Below are 22,419 nucleotides of genomic sequence, written 5' to 3'. Positions count from 1 at the left end.
GATAATGGCTGTGTTTGATTTACTGTAGGTGTGCCAATGATCTAGCCTTAACAATAGTCAAATAGCACCAGCGGTGCTAAGGGGCCCCCAAATCAAATTCTGCTTAGGGCCCCATGAGGGCAAGGGCCGGCTATGGATAAGCGGAATCAATTCGTATTGAGACACAGGTTAAATGCTAAGTTCCCCCGTTTGCTGACTGGGACGTTCAGAGTTAATGTGTGCAGCGGTTCTCCTGGCACTGTGTACCCACATAAAGGTCCGGGAGCCATGAAGTGAGTGGGGACATGCCGGTGACCCGGTTATGGCGGATAAGCTCCCTGTAGAAGAGAACTTTTTCCTGCTGGACTGGCGTGTTTCCGCGTGGCGTGACGTCCCCCTCTTACGTAAACTCAGAGACGGTCCATGTGTGCTAGTGGAGCTGCAAACTTCCCCTCAGTCTTTTGCTGTAGCTTCCTTGCAGTTGGCTGAGATTAATTTAATGCACTCTCGGTAAGTAAGGCCTCTCAGGCTCCTCACATTTTGAAATAACACAAAGGTCGTGATTTACAGTGATTTCTGATCGCCTGACGTTGCAGGCTATGGGCCTGGATCCGGGTGGTGAATGATGATAATAACAGCTTGGTAACGTTACTCACTGTTCTAGCTCAGTTTGAAATGGGCTTAATTTTTGGCTCCTGAGCCACATGTATACATTTTTTTGCAACTAGCCCTAGCTGTTTAACAGTCACATTTGAGCCGAGTGAAATTATAAGGCTTGCAGTTACGATTTTAGCATGTGCTTATGGAGTCATAACAATATCAACTGCTGTATTTCACCTAAAATGTATTTTGCGTATCGAGAGTGGACTTCTGTTCAAGTTCTAAGCTGTTTATCTGAAAACCCAGTCAGATTGCGTTCAGTAAAAGGAAAATACCACTCATTTTAAGAATTTGTATTGCTCGTGAAGTTATGTAATTTAGTTATATGTATTTATGTCGAGCTCTTCGTGATTGATACTAGGCAAAAAAAAGTTCTGCACCGCTTTTTCAGTCTATAATTTCTCCTCTTTATTTATACCCAATCGTGTTGTATCTTATACCGTTGTAAAGCCTGATGCGTCTTCTTTCCAATGAGATCCTGCATTTCTGGAATGAGTGACACCGGTAATTGTGTGGGAAGCGACCTTTTTTTTTTTTTTGGACAAAATCCCCTGCAATATTTTTTCAGTTGATCATTTCTCCCATTTAACAATACCGATTGGTGTTGCTCCCTTTTCAATGAGAAATAAGTTGTGAGGATTGTCAATCGATTGGTATGACCAACATGGCTAAACATGCCCCCCCTCCCCTTTTTTTTTTTTTTTTTTTTTTTTTGAGGGGAGCAAAATCCCATTCATTGTGTTTTCAGTTGATCATTTCTCCCCTGTGATAAGACCAATTGGATTTGTGAGTTATACTGTTGGAATGCCAGTCCCCTTTACAATAGGGTATAACTGTAAGGATGAGGCAACACAGCTAAACAGGTGGGAAGCACAATATTTTATTCATTTTCTACTGGGCCTTAGTAGCGTGTGGAACTTCCATTTGCAGCAACAACAGCTTCACACCTCCTCCTCATGCTGATCAACTGAAAACACACTGAATGGGATTTTGCTCCCCTATTGGGTATGAATAAAGGGGAGAAATTATAGACTGAAAAAGCAGTGCAGAACTTTTTTTGCCTAGTATATATTGAGTGTTTCAATATTTTTCTTCAGCCCAGCCTACATATTTTAAAAAACAGTTGTGGAAACAATTGACTAAAATGAATAGAAAACGGTCTGATGGAGGCTCTGTGCTGAAATGCATAAGCGTTTTTCTAGCGTGATGTGAGCCAAATAAACCACTGAAATGGGAGCATTTTGTCCTCCTTGACTTGAAAATTTGGGATGTGCTACCTTTTTACATTTCTTGAATATGCCCAATGGAGTTTGGGTTGAGCACTCCACTGAGAATCATACTGTTGAAGCACAACCTTCCCTTCTAACAGAAAAATGAATAGATATCAAGGCCATAAATATTTGTGTCCAAAGTTGGGCTCATTGATCCCTTGCATTTGTTTGTTGCTTTGTAGTCTCTTCTACTCATGGAGCTACTGATCCGGCGGTACCAGCCCTCAGATAAGGACACAGTTCTGACCATATTCAGCGATGGCATTCTGGAGCACATCGGCCCAAGTTTTTACACCGCCATGACCAGTCCTCTCTACCTCAGCATTACCCTGGCTCTCTGTGCTGCTGGCTACCTCCTGGGCTCCGTGTTGGGAGCTGTGGTGTTAGCAGGAGGCTGGGTGGGTCTGGTGTATTTCTGCTGCCGTGAGGTGTACGCCAGCTTTGTCCGGGAAAGACTTCGGACAGACATGCAGGACATCCCGGGGAACTATTTGAGCGGACCAGATGACTGCTTCTGGGTAGCTGAGGCCGAGGTTGATGGGAAGTCTCGGGTCATTGGTATGGTGGCTGTTGTGGCCAAACAGTGTGGAAAAGAAAGGTACGGGGAACTGTTCAGGATGATTATCTCCTCATCGTGCCGACGGGCAGGTCTGGGTTCCAGGATGACCCAGGTAGTGATTGACTTCTGTCAGGAACGAGGATTCTCCAGGGTGGTCCTGGAGACCAGCTCCACTCAGACTGCTGCTGTGGCTCTGTATAAGAAGCTGGGATTCACTCACACGCTCACACACACTGATGCAGTGAGTTCTTATTTCACGATAAGGATATCCAGAGTCAAGATAATCAAAATGGAGAAACATCTGTAGGTATAAATCAGCCTTGATTAGGTGCTGCTATTTCCCTCACCACTCACACCCTTGCAGTAGTTTAAACATGTAAATGGTTATTGCTTGCACTATGTATACACTGAGTTCAGGAAATAACCTTTCTGTTTTAGCAGTGAACAAAAAATCACTGTCCCGTCCTGAATCTCTTAGGAAATTGATATCATCAGGAAATTAGACCAAGTTTCTTTGACTGTAGGAGAGGTGTTTGTGAGGAAAGACTTTTGCACACCAGAGGATTTTGTAATCTTAAATGATTTTAAAAATATTGATATTTACGATATTTGATTGATATTCAACATTGGAGAGCCTCTGATCCATTAAATAACACTAAGATGCTCATACTACATGATCATTTGGGCAGATAAGCAGCTCAGACAAGCTTCAAATCAAGAACACCCCCTGATTGTTGGGAGGGGTCAGTGGGACCCAAATTCTACCCAGTTATCCTGTCATCTGGGGTCAGCTTTGAATTATTTTCAAATGTACTGTGATAACATTCCACACCAGTAATTGTTTGCAGAGCAATCATACTCTATCTGTAATTAATTCTCTCATTTCAGTGTTTTTTTTTTTATATTAAAATATGAAAATATGTAAGAAATAAAAGCACTATTACATGTTGAATAATGGTGTGTATTGCCTTTCCACATCCTTTGCTCTCCTACATAGACTTGCATTCATTCACTGTAAACATTTAAAGATGGTAAACCTAATTATTTGTTATCCTTATCAAAATAGCATAACATAATCAAAATACCTTTTCAAGTGGAAATACTCCCTCACCTCAACATTTTTCTTTATCATTGCGCAATTTGTGCTAAAATATGGTACCATAGCAGTAAAAACTGGTGTCAGTCATTACATGTGTTTTTACAAATACTATCTACTCAAGTGGAAAAACTCAAAGAATTAGGGCAGGGATGATACATTTATCTCCTGATTTGATACTATCACAATACTTGGGTGCAGATATTACATGTATTGTGATTCTTAGGTACTGTGATTCAATAGTACAATTCTCTTCTAGTTTGTCGCTGTAAAGTTTCATGAGGCTCTGATTACTCAAGCGGTCACTAGGTCATTTTATACAGTGATGTCAAGTTCCAAAAAAATGGTCTTACTACAGTGAAATGGCTGCTATGGGGGCTGACATCATCACACATGAATCAAATGTGGCTCATTGAATCCACAAGAGTCTCAGCTTTCCAGTCAGAGCCAACTGATGCAGCTCCAAGACTGTTTAGGCCCCAGTCTGCACAAACACACCATTTTACAACAGGCCAAAAGAACACATTTAGGAACTGCATGGGATTAGCAGAAGGTGGGCATGTCTGCAAAGGAGAGACCAGTGGCTGCCCAGAGAACCCATTTTCATTCAGACAGCTGGAGGTCAGATGTCAAGGGACCCTGCTGAAAATGGCCATGCCAGTTTTCCCCTCAACAAAATTTAGCCTTACTTCGCAACTTTAAAAATATACCTTACTTCTTAATCTATTCAGTAATAAAAATGATTAAAACATCAGTGAAAAATCACCATAATTAAGTGAATAATTTTTTCCCCATGCCTACAAAGAATTGTAAACATTTTTCACTTTTTTAAATCTTATCACAGAGAAACTGTATTTGAAAGGGTATTATGACAATATTGCACCAGTAATCTCACTGCTATATGATTAGTTCAAAAGTTCCAAAGTTGAACAGAGGCCATAAAACTCGTTTCAGTTTCTTGTCAGACAGAAACTCAAACAAGTGTGAGCACTGAACATATTCTGTCATGTATAGGCACAGTGTCATGTTGATAGAAATATGAACATATATATATATATATATATATATATATATATATATATATATATATTATTTTTATTTATTTATTTTTTTTTTTTTCAAAAGATCCAATCACCACACAATATCTAAAATATTATGAACTACATTTTTTGTAAATGCCTAGAGGCTGGAGTCTGTTGATCTGTGAAACCAGTGAAACCAATGAATGGCCAAGGATTTTATTTATTTATTTATTTATTTATTTATTTATTTACTTATTTATTTATTTATTTATTTATTTATTATTATTATTATCATTATTATTATTATCATTATTATTATTATTATTATTTCCTATAATTTGGGCAACTTAAGTTTACCCACAGGATCGATAAAATATTTCTGATTTTATCAGCACAAGCTGCAGTCTATTCCAATTTATCACCAGCAGAGGGCACCACTCACTGTAGGAACACAGTACTGAGGTGCACCTGGATGTGCAACAGGAGGATCGGTGCAAAATCTTGTTTCATATACCAGTGAAAGATGACAATGGATGTAAATGATTCAAATGTACTCTTTTTCTGTAAGTTTGACACCACATAGAGGTGAATAAAAAGGTTCAGCATTTTTCTGTTTGATAACCTTTGAGTTGTTTTTTTTTTTTTTTTTTTTTTTTTTTTTTTTTATGTAGAACAACAAACAGGAAGCTTATGCAAAAGTGGCAATGATGTGCAGGCCCTAATATTCTGGGTTGTTTTGCTATTTTCCTTCTTCCAGAGTAGTACATGATGGTTCCTGTATCAGTTATGAGAATGCTGGACAATGATGTTGCACATTGTTTTTATTTTGCTTTTTCTGACATCTAGAGGACATATTTAAATATGATGGCGTATTAGGGCCACTGTAGGGAGCAAAAAAAACATGGAGTCGGGAGAGGGAGGTAATATTCTGAGAAAAAAAAAACTCAGAATTTCCATGATTAAAGTCACAAATTTACAAGAATAAAAACAGAGTGTTCTCTTTAAACAGTGTATGGTTTGACACTAGGTGCTGTGCTGCTTCCCACATTTGGATGCAAAAGACCGGTGTCCATCCTCCTTTGACGTCACGCTCAGGGAGGGAGGCTCAAATGCTGGACTTCAGTTGCACTGCTGTGTTCCAGGCTGCAGCTTTTAGAAACAGAGTTAATCTGACAAAACCTTATTGTTGCACCGCTTCCAAACTGATGAACAACTGCAAAGCCAACAGCAAGTGAAAATCCACAGGGACATTGGTCCATATTTGAACACCCGTTAGCTAGCATTACACAACAGCTAACGTTAGCATTCAGCTACTGTTGAGTTAATGTTACCGTTTAATAGTATTATGTAATAAATTCTGAAATATCAGTGAACATGTTGGACTCATTTCTAGCTAAAGTGTGGAGGTTCAGCCCCCTGGATGTGCTGCAGCTTGTTTCCTGTCTTTTAACCTCAGAAATGCTCTGGCTAACTCACTCATGTTGTCTGAGGCTTTGCTCCCTACAACACAGAATTTAATTCCAAGCTTTAGCAAGAGGACTTAAAAACATGTGTCCAAGATGGTTTTTTCATATTTCATAATGATTAATGTTTACCTATCCTATCATGTAGCATTATCAAATGGTAACATTTGATAGTGATGAAACAGGTGATGAAATCTGTTGTTTTACTCTGAAATATGGCCCCATATTCCTCCATATTTTCACTATCCGCTGTTTTCTCAGTTGCTGATCAACAGGCTAGTGGTGAACCAATAATGTTTTGTCCGAGGGTTGACCAGTGCATATCTTTTTAAGAGCCTGGCAGGGTCATGTGGTAGTAACAGAGGTCATTTAAAGTAGAACTAATGTAACGGTCATCAGTGTAGAGAGATGTTGTGCATATAACTCTGTCAGACTGAATATCAACCTGTTGATGTTTGAATACCAAATTGACAAAAGGCAGGTACATATATGGGATGTAGGCTAAAATAATAAATGGTTTATAAGTTTTTTGGAATCTCATCTTGGGAGGTGTTTTTTTTTTTTTTTTTTTTCTATCCCTTTTATCAATGTACCCATAACGTTAGTCTGCTGTTAAACAGCAGTCGACCTCGCCAAGTCCCAACTTGGCGAGCTTGGTATTGAGGGCTGTGGCCTGCGGTCAAGATGCTCCTGATGACTGACAGCTGGGGTGTATTCAGCGCAGACCTACCGGTGTGTAACGTCAAGCTAACGGAAACGATAAAGCTCTGAACAACCTGTTGCATTACGCAAGCGTTGCAAGTATGGAAGCTGAGAGGGCCATTCTCCTCGCGATTGTAGCCGAAGAGCTGTTTGAGCAGGACGTTACTTTACATACAATGTCCACTATGAAAAAAACAGTTATTGTTAAACATTGTTTCCAAGTTTGTACCACAGGCCTACACAAATGAGTTTTAAGTCATAAGTTGAATAAAAGTTGCCATATTATTAAAAAAAAACAAAAAAAAAACAATAAACTATGTCTGATTTATCAGCACACACATTAACACATAGGCTACATGTGCTTTTACCTCTTCAAATGATGGGTAACATTTTAAACATAGGCTGCACTAATATAGCGACTTGGAAGCCATAATGGAGCACTAGCGTTTTAAATCTCGGAGGCTTCAATACAGGCTGATGCTGATTGGATAACACCTGTGACACGCCCACCAAACGGAGGAAAACTACCTCCGAGGCATGTTGCTCTCTGTTACAAAACGTTACGACCAAACAGATCATTCAACGAGACAACGTCACACAACGTTACGTATCGTAACGCCGCTGAATACACCCCTGCTCTCTCCTAGAGCCACACAAACACTTCCTGGCTGCACCTGGTTGGACGAACGCTTCACTAGTGGGCTGTTTGAAACCGGACCAGCATGGCGGCTCTTTTCGAAACTTTCTATGATGTTACGAAAACAATTTACCGAAATGTGTTTCTGAAAACAATTGAGGCCTTAAATGATCCCTGCAGCTGCTAAATCTGTCTTCATTTTAGTTCGACGATAGTTTAAAAGTTTAGCGGGAAGTTTCCAGAGGCGGCGAGTCGGGCCGGACGCCGGTAATTTGCATAACGTATCCTAGACCTCAACTTTATGCAAATGAGCAGACGCCGACGTGACGCCAAGCGTCTGGAACAGCAGCGCAACGCTAGCGGAATGCACCGCACAGCTGCCTGCATAGACAATGAATGGGAAGCCTGGAAGTGACTGATCCTGTGGACGCATACCAACAGAAAAGCGAGGAGGAAATGTGAGAGCATGTCCAGACTGCAGGAGCTGAGGTCGCTGGTCCAGCAGCGCCTGAGTGCGGCTCTGGACGACGTTTTTGGGCTGTTGGAAAGAACGATAGCGGCGCACGACGAGGAGCTGTCTCATTTAAAGGAGGAGAACGAGCGGCAGAGGAAGCTACTGAGCGAAGTGCAACTACACACAGCAGGTTTGTCAAATTCCAATTGCACTTTTGTATTTACTGATGTACCCTTTTAACTACAGGACCCCAACATACGTCCGTAATGACCCTACACATGTGTACAGGCTAGGCTGGCAGCGCACTGCCTGTCAGCCTAGCTGCTAAAGCAATGCTACGCTAGATGGTAAGATTCAACACAAAAGAGACAGACAGTCTGCAGCCTTTATCAGATTTACATCAATAGATGATGAATCAGATGAAGGTGTTGGGATATTATTCAGTGTTCTCTGTACTCCCTGCTTGTATTTGGGCGGTTGCTAGCCCCAGGACAGTGGCTAAAAACATTAGCATCTTTATCTTTAGCCGTTGTTCCATTGGAGGGTCCGACCAGGCTAGCTATCTTACTTGTTTACGTTTCATACGGGGGCTGTATGATGTGGACAAAATGTTACGATAAGATATGACTATGGGCTCACACCTATTTGAAAATTTAAGATTAGCAACAGTGAAAACTGAGCATTCTGCAAAAAAACAGCATAATAATGCCAACTGGATGTGGATGAGAACAGATCAGTCAATGTCCTATGACAGGGGTGTCCAATCATGTGCCACAGAGGGCCAAGAGGCTGCAGGTTTTCATTCCAACCAAGACCTCCACCAGGTGACTTCATCAGAAAGGAGGAACTAATCAGTGAAGTCACCTGGTGAAGGTCTTGGTTGGAGGTGTCTTCTGAGCAGCATATGAGACAAAAATACTAACAGCTAACATCATGATGATCATTGTGGCAGTGACTCTTCATTCAGCAGTAAGGTAATGTGTCATCACAGTTAGTTAGTTTTGTGTCTGTGGTGCTGCTTTGGACACTTCATTCTCTATTTGGGCTTTTTTTGTACGAAGCAGGAGTTGTGGTCTGGCTGTAATGGGCTGGTGGAGGAACATCGTACTGGGGCTCAGTGACACTAAGCGTGTCATCAAAGCTGTGTTTTCCACTACAGAGTCTGCCCTCATATTTGTGACCATAAATGTACCAGTTGCCACGGTGAGGATCATCTGTCTCTGGTATGGTAATGGCATTACTAGCCATAGACAACAATCAAGCTCAGCCTAGCATAGCTTAGCTTAGCATAGCGCCTCTCAGTGTGAGTCACTGGAGCTGCTGCAGTGTTTGTCTTTGGGGATAGGAGGGGCAGACAGCTGCCTGTTCCATTGTGTTGGCTGCCTTGTTGGGCGCAATGGCTCTGTTCTTTACACATCCATGAGTGGCACAGAGAACATTAGAATAAAGGTGGCATTGACAACATAATTTCAGTTTGTGATGCGTACCAAACCAAAAGCCTTGTACCAAATGGTTCAGTTTGAATATGTGTATTGTTACATCCCTAATTGCAGCTAATCCAACAGTATCAGCTGAATCAACAGCTAGCTAATGCTAATGCTACCTTTGGCAAACCTCTGTTGCCATGCACAGACAGACCCACCAGCCCTCTGGTCCTACCACTGCTATAGTTTGTCCAAAAACACTTCCTGGAATTTACTGCAGTAAATTCTGAAAATAGAGACCTTGTGGATTACATTCTTTTTATATGGACCTTGGTGGTCAAGAGCTATTTGGTGACCTTCATTGTTAGGGTCCAGATGTTTTATGGGCCAGATGTTGTTTTAGGGTTAAATGTAACTTTAAATTGTGTATGTCTGTATTTCAGAGTTTTCCCAGCAGCTGCTGGTGAGTAAAGAAGAGGATCCCTCTGAGCAGCAGGAGTGCTGCCCCAGTCTGAACCAGGAGGACCTGTGGACCCAGCTTCAAGGGCTGCAGGAGGCTGAAAGCAAGTTCCCCTTCACTCCTGTCCCTGTGAAGAGTGAAGATGATGAAGAGAAAGCTCAGTCCTCACAGCTTTGTCAAAACCAGCCCGAGGAGAACAGAGAGGTGGAGTCTCAAGCCAGCATCTCCACTGAACAGATGAAAACAGAAGCTGATGGAGAGGAACCTGTCAACAATTCAGATCCAGCTGCTGATTTACAAGCAGCTAGTGATGGCCAGCTCCTCCCTAAACACTCCTCTGAACCTGAGACTGATGACAGTGATGACTGGACAGAGACTGGAGAAGCTGAGTCAGGTTTAGCCCCATTCAGTAAACCCCTTTTCAGTGAGAACACATCTAATGTTGCAGAGAAACCATATTCCTGCTCAACGAGAAAGAACACAGGAAAGGAAGTACGGCATGGCTCTGTTTGTGGTAAAGACTTTAAACACAAAAGAAACTTAAAAAAACACACAATGGTTCACAAGAAAGAGAAACCATATAGCTGCTCCGCCTGTGGTAAAAAATTTACACAGAAAGTAATCCTGGAAACTCACAGGAGACTCCACACAGGAGAAAAACCCTACAGCTGCCCATCCTGTAGTAAAACATTTAGTGATAATTATCAATTGAGGAGACACATGAAAAGCCATGCGCAAGAGAAACCATATAACTGCTCAGTCTGTGGTAAAGGTTTTATACAGAAAACAAAGTTAGAAAAACACATTAGAGTCCACACAGGAGAAAAACCCTTCAGCTGCTCATCCTGTAGTAAAAGGTTTAGTGATAAAACACAGTTGAGAAGACACATGAGAGTCCACACAGGAGAGAAACCTTTTCCCTGTTCAGTCTGTGGCAAAGGTTTTACAGTGAAATTTAACTTGAACACACACCTGAGAGTCCACACAGGAGAGAGACCATATAACTGCTCAGTCTGTGGAAAATCTTTTACACAGAAAGCTAGCCTCAACTTGCACATGAGAATCCATACAGGAGAGAGACCATATAACTGCTCAGTCTGTGGAAAAGGTTTTACACAGAAAGTAAACTTAAAAACACACATGAAAGTCCACACATGATAGAAACTGTTCAGCTGCAGTGTGTGTGGGAGAACTTTGAGCAGGTGTTTGCAGACGTGTGTGTCAGTGAAAGCAGCAGCAGGTGAAGCAGCAGAGCTGCTGCTTGAGCTGAACTGTTCTGCAGTAACAGGACAACAGACGACAGGCATCAGGGGGGCAAATGTATCAAAGTTGATATTTGCACTAAATGGATGTGTACACATAGTTCTGAGTTTCTCTGTACAAAGGTTTTTCGTCAGATGTATGACCTGTGTCTCATTGTGGATCACTGCATAGCAGAGAAATCAATGTGGAGTTGAGAGTATGTGACCGCATGTATCTGCTGCCCTGCTGCCATTTTTGCCCTTTAATGGTCAGAAAAACTCCCACAATTAAACCCTGTAGTGCCCTGTAAATTTCCAAGTCATAGTTTATATTAATGTAGGTTAAATGTCACAGACAACAGCCAAATGAATAGAAAGTGTAACTTCACAAATTGTGAAATAGACAGATATGTAGATGAGGTTATTGTGATTGTTCACATCTTCACACCCTCCGGTCTATACATCCCTGCCTGTGCTGAATTATTACTGTACTGTACAACCCTGTAATGGACACTGGGGGATTTAATTCTGACATCTTCAATCAACATTTAGCCTCTTGTTTAGGTGTACATGATCATGTCTCTTACATGTCCGGAAGAGAAAAAGACCAGGCATGAACTTCACATCACTGATGTGATGTCAAGCTACTTGATGTACCAAGATATTCCCACAAATGCAGTGGTTAAGTTCAAATTTCGGAATCGTTTCATTTTATTTTATTTTGTTTGTATTTTAATTTTGTACTATGAATTCATAACTATTCTATAGATATGACTCTCACAGCTGTAAGAAACAGCTTAACATAGTCTGTATCGGCCCACTGTGGTTCTAATTTATTTTCATGAATAAAAATGTTTAAAAAACACCCTATTCCACCCTACTTTATCATAATGCCTCATTTCCCTCGTATAATGAGCAATAAAATATTTGTATCTGTTCTTGGGCAAATACACCAATTTAAAATGCACAGACATTAATGTTGCTCTGAAATTTTATTGGACACAGAACACAGACTATTACACTGAGTGGAAGGACAGCAAAGAATATCACGTTTGGAATTGCTTTTCACTGAAAGCAGTAAAATCGATAGGTGGCAGCCTGGGGAAATACTTTGGCAAAATTCACTTTAACAATTATAATAGTTCTTATTAAGTGGGCTTTCACCATGGATAACAGGTTGCTATTTTCAAAACGTTAATTAGATTGATACTGATACAGACTGGTCTTCTCAGCTCAAATGGTGCAGGTAGCCTATTTAACTTAGTATCACTTCTAATTTCTATTATGGACATGATGAGCAACTGATGTTTTCCCATCCTAATAAGGGGTTCATATGAAGTAAAACAGATTCTGAAGATGTGTGTTTTTCTAATCAACTGTAGATTCTAAATGGGATGTGGCAGCCAGTGTTCATCTTTAAAATGTTCACCCAGAAAGCTGAAAAGTCGAGACCCTTTCTCCAGGACAGGAGTTGAGTCTGTCAGAATAACTGCTCACAGCTGACCATGAGCCAGCAGTCTTGCAGAAATGTCATTTATTGGCAGTGCCTGCAGAGTGGGACAGTGGCAGAAGTGATGCTGCCATCTGGATATTTCAATAACCTGTATAATTCTCATGAATTCCACATTGGAACACTGGACTCTGTTTGTTAGCAGGATATCTCAAAAGGGTCTAAACATATTTTTCAAACTGATTGACCAAAGGGGTCGTGGCTTCACATAAAAAGGCATGAAACTTGTGAACAGGTTCATGCGCCATCATGAATCTTTGTGGAAAGGCTGGTTGTGTGGCAAGAAGGCAAAGATTCACTTTTCACACTGATTGGCCAAAGCAGGGTGTGGCAGTGGGCATGAATAACTTGGTGAACATGTGGAACTGGCAGATCTTGACAACTGCATAGCGCTGGTGGAGGTATGCACAGGGTGTTTTTCTCCAGTTTCTCTTTTTTTCTATCTACATGGAAAAAAAACTTGAAACGAAGACCATTTATATTTCAAGATTTTACTGTATAGTTGAATCTGTATGTCCACCTCTAGTTTTCCCACAGACAGGAAACCTCAACTCTTAGACTTTTCTTCCACTGTTCTGTTGTCTGTATTATTCAATGAAGGATGCAGGTAATTTAGCTTTGTAATGTACCTTCCCTACCTGTATCTACGTATATTTCATAACACATTTTTTCAGAGACCATGCTCTTCTATTGTAGTCCAGACACAGTGAGTGTCACACCTTAAATGAAAAGGCACCATGTCTTGTGCTTGCATTGTACTGCACTGCAAGCAATCCAAATGCAGGATCAGTGTAATGGCACGTCATGCTTATGTAAGATACAGTGGAGGTCCAGCAGTATCCCGGGCCTCTATCTGCTTTAATGTTCACAAGCAACCGGCTGTACTTGGGACCTGCGTCTACTCAGGACCTCTCTTTATTTCCTTTTGCACAAAATCCTTGCTGAGCAAAAAACTACAAAATATCATAAAAATATACTGGAAAATTCTGCAAACTCTGCAAGGCATCTTCTTACGATGATGCTGTTTCACAGTTTTACAGTATTTATTTTTGATTACTGTGTACATGTTCCCAGCCTCTACAGTGGACCCAGAAATGCACAACACTAAATATAGGGCACATTTTGACTTTATCTATATCTTGATCCTCAAAAACAAAAGCTCATGTGAACATCATGTGAAGATATCAGGACTCGTCCATCAGAATGATGAAACAGTCCTCATTAGGACTGTTTTTATTCTTTTTCTCTTTCTTCTTTTTTTTTTATCAGTCCATTACTTTATCGTCTATCTCTCCATCCCTTCTGGAACTTGTTTTTTCCCTTCCTTCTGCCTCCTCTCCTCTTGTTCTTTCTCCAGCTCCTGCTGCTCCTTGGCATCCGCCCCCATTAGTTTTTCTTGCACGTCTTCAGGGATATTTACCTCCATTAGGTTCTCCATCCCTTTCTCTGGCTCGTCTCCAATTAGCACCTGGAAGAAAGGAACAAATCGTATTCTTTCTCTCATCATTTTGTTAAATTTGCATAACTATATCAACTATATCACATACGGGGGCTGTATGATGTGGACAAAATGTTACGATAAGATATGACTATGGGCTCACACCTATTTGAAAATTTAAGATTAGCAACAATGAAAACTGAGCATTCTGCAAAAAAACAGCATAATAATGCCAACTGGATGTGGATGAGAACAGATCAGTCAATGTCCTATGACAGGGGTGTAAAATGTGCCACAGAGGGCCAAGAGGCTGCAGGTTTTCATTCCAACCAAGACCTCCACCAGGTGACTTCATCAGAAAGGAGGAACTAATCAGTGAAGTCACCTGGTGAAGGTCTTGGTTGGAGGTGTCTTCTGAGGTGTCTTCTGAGCAGCATATGAGACAAAAATACTAACAGCTAACATCATGATGATCACTGTGGCAGTGACTCTTCATTCAGCAGTAAGGTAATGTGTCATCACAGTTAGTTAGTTTTGTGTCTGTGGTGCTGCTTTGGACACTTTATTCTCTATTTGGGCTTTTTTTGTACGAAGCAGGAGTTGTGGTCTGGCTGTAATGGGCTGGTGGAGGAACATCGTACTGGGGCTCAGTGACACTAAGCGTGTCGTCAAAGCTGTGTTTTCCACTACAGAGTCTGCCCTCATATTTGTGACCATAAATGTACCAGTTGCCACGGTGAGGATCGTCTGTCTCTGGTATGGTAATGGCATTACTAGCCATAGACAACAATCAAGCTCAGCCTAGCATAGCTTAGCTTAGCATAGCGCATCTCAGTGTGAGTCACTGGAGCTGCTGCAGTGTTTGTCTTTGGGGATAGGAGAGGCAGACAGCTGCCTGTTCCATTGTGTTGGCTGCCTTGTTGGGCGCAATGGCTCTGTTCTCTTTACACATCCATGAGTGGCACAGAGAACATTAGAATAAAGGTGGCATTGACAACATAATTTCAGTTTGTGATGCGTACCAAACCAAAATGGCCTTGTACCAAATGGTTCAGTTTGAATATGTGTATTGTTACATCCCTAATTGCAGCTAATCCAACAGTATCACCTGAATCAACAGCTAGCTAATGCTAATGCTACCTTTGGCACCCCCTGTTGCCATGCACAGACAGACCCACCAGCCCAGACTGACCAATGTGTGGCTAATGTCCAAACCAGTCTGATAGCTCATAGGGTTTGCACCTACTTCCCAGTTTGCCTGTTTTGAAAGTCTGTCCAGTTAGAAATCTTGGAAATTGCACCTTTAACAAGATCTGCACTGTGGCTGTTAATGTCACAGTGGTGTTTTGGACTTTATTCCAGTATCCCAACTGCACTTATTTTATTTCCATTACACTTTGTTTTGAAACACAACAGGTGTCTATAAAGTGCTGTGTCAATAAACATGATGATGATGATGATGATGTAGATCTGTCTGAAATCCTTCAGACACCTGACCTGATATATAGCATTTAAGAAATAGTCTATACTGGGTAAATGGTTTCACTTTATTACAATGGCTGGCATGTAGCAAATGTGGTGCCAGGGGCAGAAATAATCTGATGAGTAAAATGAGTGAATTAGGAGCATCAGGCTCAGATTGTTTGCCTTCTGTTTCAATTTGTGCTTTTATACACAACAAAAGTTGAAAGTCATCATGTGGGAAAATGTAAAAGTGTGAAGACCAGAGTTTGTAATTCTTAACCTGAGCTCTGTCAGGCTCGACCCGATCATGTCGGCTCAGACTCACATGATTTCACTGTTCCAGCAGGTTTGAGAGGCTCGGGTTCTGTGCTGTGGTGGATAAATGGAGTTGAGCATGAAGTTGAACTGGAATGTATGAAAGTGCAAGTGGATGGGACTCTTCCGCAGTTTGGCTGCAGTATATGTCAGAAATTACAAACAAGGTTAAAGAAACATGTACTGATAGATTGTAACAGATATGATGAAAAAAGAGAATTATCAGTTCTAAATGATGGAAAACAAATTGGTACATTGTAGAATCTATTAGAGGCGAATTTAAGGAATTCGTGCAATTTTCGAATGAATTACTTTAAAGAAACAGGACAAATAGAATTTAGTGTTTGTTTTTTGTTTTGTTTTCTGCCAATCAACCGATTTCTACTCCAGTCCAGTGGGTGGCGCTAATAAGTCCTCCAGCTGGATTGCCAACCGCCAATAGAATGTACAGAAGAAGAAGGCGCTAAAGGCTGCATCGTAACGAGTCGGGAAACAAAAACAAACTGCAAACTTTGCAATGCCAGTCGTTGTTGAAAAGCCTTTGAAGGACAAAGAAAGTTGAGGAGGAAATGTGAGAGCATGTCCAGGCTGCAGGAGCTGAGGTCGCTGGTCCAGCAGCGCCTGAGCGCGGCTCTGGACGACGTTTTTGGGCTGTTGGAAAGAACGATAGCGGCGCACGACGAGGAGCTGTCTCATTTAAAGGAGGAGAACGAGCGGCAGAGGAAGCTACTGAGCGAAGTGCAACTACACACAGCAGGTTTGTCAAATTCCAATTGCACTTTTGTATTTACTGATGTACCCTTTTAACTACAGGACCCCAACATACGTCCGTAATGACCCTACACATGTGTACAGGCTAGGCTGGCAGCTCACTGCCTGTCAGCCTAGCTGCTAAAGCAATGCTACGCTAGATGGTAAGATTCAACACAAAAGAGACAGACAGTCTGCAGCCTTTATCAGATATACATCAATAGATGATGAATCAGATGAAGGTGTTGGGATATTATTCAGTGTTCTCTGTACTCCCTGCTTGTATTTGGGCGGTTGCTAGCCCCAGGACAGTGGCTAAAAACATTAGCATCTTTATCTTTAGCCGTTGTTCCATTGGAGGGTCCGACCAGGCTAGCTATCATACTTGTTTACGTTTCATACGGGGGCTGTATGATGTGGACAACATTTTATACTTTAGCGATACGATATACGATATGACTATGGCCCCACTTATTTGAAAATTTAAGTGTTAGCAACAGCGAAAAAAAGGAGAGATTTTAAAAGATCGATGAGTGCTTCAGGCTAACCCTAAATGTGGTATCGTCCATGTTGTTGCCTTTTGAGAGCCATATTGCATTACTTCTTTGGCTGGCTGTATTTTCAACAAGTCAATCACACAGTCACACCATGGCAAGCCTCCGGCGTGTCTGACAGGTAGTCCACAGGGAATACGTAGAACAAAATCTATTCATATACGAAGCTTTTTGTAGTGTGGGATAAAGTACGGCAAGGCATAAACATCTCACAGGCATAGTTCATATAGGATCAGTGGGGTGTACCCATTCATTCATTGTTGGCCTGGAGTTTGGGACATGTATAATTAAAGTTCACAGCAGTATCAGCAGTTGTGGTTCTCTCCGAAAACAACTCTAGTTTCTCTTTGCTGGTGCGGGGAAATCTGCGGCTCATTTGTTTATGTCGCATTTATTCGGTAACCATTAGACACAATTTGCTAGTCATTTCAAGATCATCAATCACAATTACAAAGACAGGAGCATTACATAGAGCCTACATACCCAGGAATATCTGATCCATTCAGTCATAGCCTGATATCAGCAATAGCGCGACGTGTTCCCAAGGAAACCAGTCGGAAGCTTGCTGGGGTGGCTTTGACTCTGTGTGTACAAAGTGTGTGGAAAGTGCAGCCAGCCAGTGACAGGTCTCTGTGCACAAACAGCTACAACTTAACGTCACCACACAATCCATCTGAAACATCCAGTCACATACCCGCCATGGTGGGACTGCCAAATAACACCACCCTGACTGTGACCTAGACTCAGCAGACTTCAGTCTCCAAATGTTCTTTCCACATTACTGCAGCACCATTTTAAGGTGTTAGCTGTTGGCAGACTAGTTTGTTACATTTCATAAGTGAGTTGGGATGGCATGGTTTCCACAGATCCCTAAAAAGTCTTAAATTTACTTTCTTAAATTTAAGGCCTTAAAAGGCCCAAAACCACATTCATCATTTAAATGAACATTAATCAGACTTTTAAAATGAATTAGGGAACAGCTTTTTTATTGATGTAAAATGTGATGTTTCATCTGATCATGTTGAAAGGAGAGGCAACAAAACAGCAGTTCAGCCAAGATGTATAGGGAGCGACTTCTCTTTTTTTTTTTTTTAAATTGGTGAAGCAAGACAAATACATAACAAGTAATTTAACATTACATGACATCACATGCATATGCTATGACAGCCTCTGTCTACTAACCAACCAATAGGAATGCAGCATAAACTGGCGCTCTGATCAACACGACACTGGCACTAAACCCCATGATGGAGGTAAAATGAGCAAAACCAAATGTTTGGGATTCCAACAAAGAAGGAAACAACCAGGACCACACTCTCCTCCCCCTTCTCTCCTTTGGATTATTGTCCAAGCAAAACAATATTATGTAATACTAATTATTAATATTAATACATTGATATGACCATTGCAAGGCTCCCTTCTTGCTGAGCTTCATTGTTTACCACTACAGCGACACAGATGGATGGCGTACGCCGAAGATGGTTTCTTGTATATTGACTTGTATCGTAGCTCTTTGATGTCACTGGCATGTTGTTTGTTAAACTGCACACAATGCAAATGGGTAAACTAATGCACTTTAGGGTTCATTTTAAGATTCTTTTATTTGTCTTTAAATCCCTAAATGGTCTGGCCCCTCCTTACCTCTCTGAGCTTCTTCACCCCTACGCTCCTGCTCTGTGCCTCAGGTCAGCCGACCTGCTGCTCCTGGAGGTACTGAGGTCAAAACGGAAGCTCAGAGGGGATAGAGCTTTTTCAGTTGCCGGTCCGAAACTGTGGAACGAGCTCCCCCTCCACATCAGACAGGCCTCCGCACTGTCCATTTTTAAAACTCGTCTTAAAACCCATTTTTATTCCTTGGCTTTCAACCCCGCATGAGACTCCGCTTCTGTTTTAGAGTTTTATGATTTGTTTTAATTATTGGTTTTATTTGTTTGTGTTTGTTTTAATTTACTTTTAATTGTTTTAGTGTTGTTTCAGTGTTTTATGGTTTGTTTTATTTATTGTTTTTATTTGTTTGTTTGTTTTAATTTACTTTTAATTGTTTTATTCTCTTTATTAAATTGTTTTATTGTTTTATATTGTTTTAAAAACAATAAAAACAATAAACAATTATTTTAATATTTATTTTCCTGTTAGTGCCTATTTTTGTACAGCACTTTGTTGCAGCTGTGGTTGTTTTAAAGGGCTTTATAAATAAAGTTGAGTTGAGTAAACTGGTTAAACAAAAAAATCACACAATGAGTATTTAGTACTTATTTTAAAATGTTAAAATGTCTATTTCTTTCATCCAGAGCTCTGCTGAAACCCTGACACTGTCTTGTCAAATGGAGGGACAATGCCTTATACTTAGCTGTCTCTGTGAAATAGACACATTGTCCTGTTTTCCTGCTTCAGCCAATCCAGGCAACTTCTGTGTGCAACCAAGCAATCCTACATGTAGATAAAATATAAACACACCAGATTAGACATTGCTAAATGGTGTTTCCCCTACTCTTGTAGACAGAAATCATTCAAGCAGTGTGTGCTGACCAAAGCAAGCTGGCAAAGAGCTTTCTGCTTTGTCATTTGCCAATTCATTCAACTAGAGTTGTGGTTTTTGTGGCAACAAAGAAATTCAGTCTCTGTTAGTGAAGGAAGAGCAACATTAGCAGCTAATCCAACAGTGACCTACAGAATCAACAGTATCACCTGAATCAACAGCTAGCTAATGCTAATGCTACCTTTGGCACCCCCTGTTGCCATGCACAGACAGACCCACCAGCCCTCTGGTCCTACCACTGCTATAGTTTGTCCAAAAACACTTCCTGGAATTTACTGCAGTAAATTCTGAAAATAGTGACCTTGTGGATTACATTCTTTTTATATGGACCTTGGTGGTCAAGAGCTATTTGGTGACCATCATTGTTAGGGTCCAGATGTTTTATGGGCCAGATGTTGTTTTAGGGTTAAATGTAACTTTAAATTGTGTATGTCTGTATTTCAGAGTTTTCCCAGCAGCTGCTGGTGAGTAAAGAAGAGGATCCCTCTGAGCAGCAGGAGTGCTGCCCCAGTCTGAACCAGGAGGACCTGTGGACCCAGCTTCAAGGGCTGCAGGAGGCTGAAAGCAAGTTCCCCTTCACTCCTGTCCCTGTGAAGAGTGAAGATGATGAAGAGAAAGCTCAGTCCTCACAGCTTTGTCAAAACCAGCCCGAGGAGAACAGAGAGGTGGAGTCTCAAGCCAGCATCTCCACTGAACAGATGAAAACAGAAGCTGATGGAGAGGAACCCATCAACAATTCAGATCCAGCTGCTGATTTACAAGCAGCTAGTGATGGCCAGCTCCTCCCTAAACACTCCTCTGAACCTGAGACTGATGACAGTGATGACTGGACAGAGACTGGAGAAGCTGAGTCAGGTTTAGCCCCATTCAGTAAACCCCTTTTCAGTGAGAACACATCTAATGTTGCAGAGAAACCATATTCCTGCTCAACGAGAAAGAACACAGGAAAGGAAGTACGGCATGGCTCTGTTTGTGGTAAAGACTTTAAACACAAAAGAAACTTAAAAAAACACACAATGGTTCACAAGAAAGAGAAACCCTACAGCTGCCCATCCTGTAGTAAAAAATTTAGTGATAATTATCAATTGAGGAGACACATGAAAAGCCATGCGCAAGAGAAACCATATAACTGCTCAGTCTGTGGTAAAGGTTTTATACAGAAAACAAAGTTAGAAAAACACATTAGAGTCCACACAGGAGAAAAACCCTTCAGCTGCTCATCCTGTAGTAAAAGGTTTAGTGATAAAAAACAGTTGAGAAGACACATGAGAGTCCACACAGGAGAGAAACCTTTTCCCTGTTCAGTCTGTGGCAAAGGTTTTACAGTGAAATTTAACTTGAACACACACCTGAGAATCCATACAGGAGAGAGACCATATAACTGCTCAGTCTGTGGAAAAGGTTTTACACAGAAAGTAAACTTAAAAACACACATGAAAGTCCACACAGGATAGAAACTGTTCAGCTGCAGTGTGTGTGGGAGAACTTTGAGCAGGTGTTTGCAGACGTGTGTGTTAGTGAAAGCAGCAGCAGGTGAAGCAGCAGAGCTGCTGCTTGAGCTGAACTCTTCTGCAGTAACAGGACAACAGACGACAGGCATCAGGGGGGCAAATGTATCAAAGTTGATATTTGCACTAAATGGATGTGTACACATAGTTCTGAGTTTCTCTGTACAAAGGTTTTTCATCAGATGTATGACCTGTGTCTCATTGTGGATCACTGCATAGCAGAGAAATCAATGTGGAGTTGAGAGTATGTGACCGCATGTATCCGCTGCCCTGCTGCCATTTTTGCCCTTTAATGGTCAGAAAAACTCCCACAATTAAACCCTGTAGTGCCCTGTAAATTTCCAAGTCGTAGTTTATATTAATGTAGGTTAAATGTCACAGACAACAGCCAAATGAATAGAAAGTGTAACTTCACAAATTGTGAAATAGACAGATATGTAGATGAGGTTATTGTGATTGTTCACATCTTCACACCCTCCGGTCTATACATCCCTGCCTGTGCTGAATTATTACTGTACTGTACAACCCTGTAATGGACACTGGGGGATTTAATTCTGACATCTTCAATCAACATTTAGCCTCTTGTTTAGGTGTACATGATCATGTCTCTTACATGTCCGGAAGAGAAAAAGACCAGGCATGAACTTCACATCACTGATGTGATGTCAAGCTACTTGATGTACCAAGATATTCCCACAAATGCAGTGGTTAAGTTCAAATTTCGGAATCGTTTCATTTTATTTTATTTTGTTTGTATTTTAATTTTGTACTATGAATTCATAACTATTTTATAGATATGACTCTCACAGCTGTAAGAAACAGCTTAACATAGTCTGTATCGGCCCACTGTGGTTCTAATTTATTTTCATGAATAAAAATGTTTAAAAAACACCCTATTCCACCCTACTTTATCATAATGCCTCATTTCCCTCATATCATTATATGAGGGAAGTATTTGTATCTGTTCTTGGGCAAATACACCAATTTAAAATGCACAGACATTAATGTTGCTCTGAAATTTTATTGGACACAGAACACAGACTATTACACTGAGTGGAAGGACAGCAAAGAATATCACGTTTGGAATTGCTTTTCACCGAAAGCAGTAAAATCGATAGGTGGCAGCCTGGGGAAATACTTTGGCAAAATTCACTTTAACAATTATAATAGTTCTTATTAAGTGGGCTTTCACCATGGATAACAGGTTGCTATTTTCAAAACGTTAAATAGATTGATACTGATACAGACTGGTCTTCTCAGCTCAAATGGTGCAGGTAGCCTATTTAACTTAGTATCAGTTCTAATTTCTATCACGGACATGATGAGCAACTGATGTTTTCCCATCCTAATAAGGGGTTCATATGAAGTAAAAC

The 22,419-nt window shown here is 40.9% G+C and overlaps 3 protein-coding genes and 1 long non-coding RNA gene across 6 annotated transcripts; 3 read left to right on the top strand and 1 right to left on the bottom strand.

Annotated features, from left to right (window-relative positions):
• The first annotated feature begins 251 nt into the window (after positions 1 to 251).
• Positions 252 to 3,382, top strand: LOC115359510 (probable N-acetyltransferase camello). The gene is made up of 3 exons (XM_030052037.1): positions 252 to 489; positions 576 to 621; positions 2,093 to 3,382. Exons 1-3 carry the CDS (start codon positions 302 to 304, stop codon positions 2,774 to 2,776), a joined length of 918 nt encoding a protein of 305 aa, XP_029907897.1. The 5' UTR covers positions 252 to 301; the 3' UTR covers positions 2,777 to 3,382.
• Positions 3,383 to 7,462: 4,080 nt separating this feature from the next.
• Positions 7,463 to 11,526, top strand: LOC115359355 (zinc finger protein OZF-like). The gene is made up of 2 exons (XM_030051775.1): positions 7,463 to 8,033; positions 9,711 to 11,526. Exons 1-2 carry the CDS (start codon positions 7,856 to 7,858, stop codon positions 10,883 to 10,885), a joined length of 1,353 nt encoding a protein of 450 aa, XP_029907635.1. The 5' UTR covers positions 7,463 to 7,855; the 3' UTR covers positions 10,886 to 11,526.
• On the top strand, positions 8,769 to 21,630 carry LOC115359356 (zinc finger protein OZF-like). 3 transcript variants are annotated; one of them, XM_030051777.1, is made up of 3 exons: positions 8,769 to 8,817; positions 16,086 to 16,452; positions 19,983 to 21,630. In XM_030051777.1, the coding sequence occupies exons 2-3, from the start codon at positions 16,275 to 16,277 to the stop codon at positions 20,990 to 20,992; spliced, it is 1,188 nt and encodes a 395-aa protein (XP_029907637.1). In that variant the 5' UTR covers positions 8,769 to 8,817; positions 16,086 to 16,274; the 3' UTR covers positions 20,993 to 21,630. The 3 variants fall into 3 exon arrangements, with proteins under 3 accessions (XP_029907637.1, XP_029907638.1, XP_029907636.1); XM_030051778.1 differs by lacking the exon at positions 8,769 to 8,817 and adding an exon at positions 10,937 to 10,947 and having other exon boundaries at positions 16,108 to 16,452; XM_030051776.1 differs by lacking the exon at positions 8,769 to 8,817 and adding an exon at positions 14,290 to 14,423.
• Positions 13,503 to 14,193, bottom strand: LOC115359358 (uncharacterized). Its single transcript, XR_003928250.1, has 2 exons — positions 14,082 to 14,193; positions 13,503 to 13,946 (listed from the first exon to the last, which is right to left on the bottom strand). It is a non-coding gene; the product is annotated as an uncharacterized LOC115359358 (long non-coding RNA).
• Positions 21,631 to 22,419: the final 789 nt, after the last annotated feature.

This window comes from Myripristis murdjan, chromosome 5 (assembly GCF_902150065.1).
Source record: "Myripristis murdjan chromosome 5, fMyrMur1.1, whole genome shotgun sequence".
NCBI lineage: Eukaryota > Metazoa > Chordata > Actinopteri > Holocentriformes > Holocentridae > Myripristis > Myripristis murdjan.
Note: the sequence above shows the minus strand (reverse complement) of the source record. Positions and strands in the feature narration are given on the sequence as shown.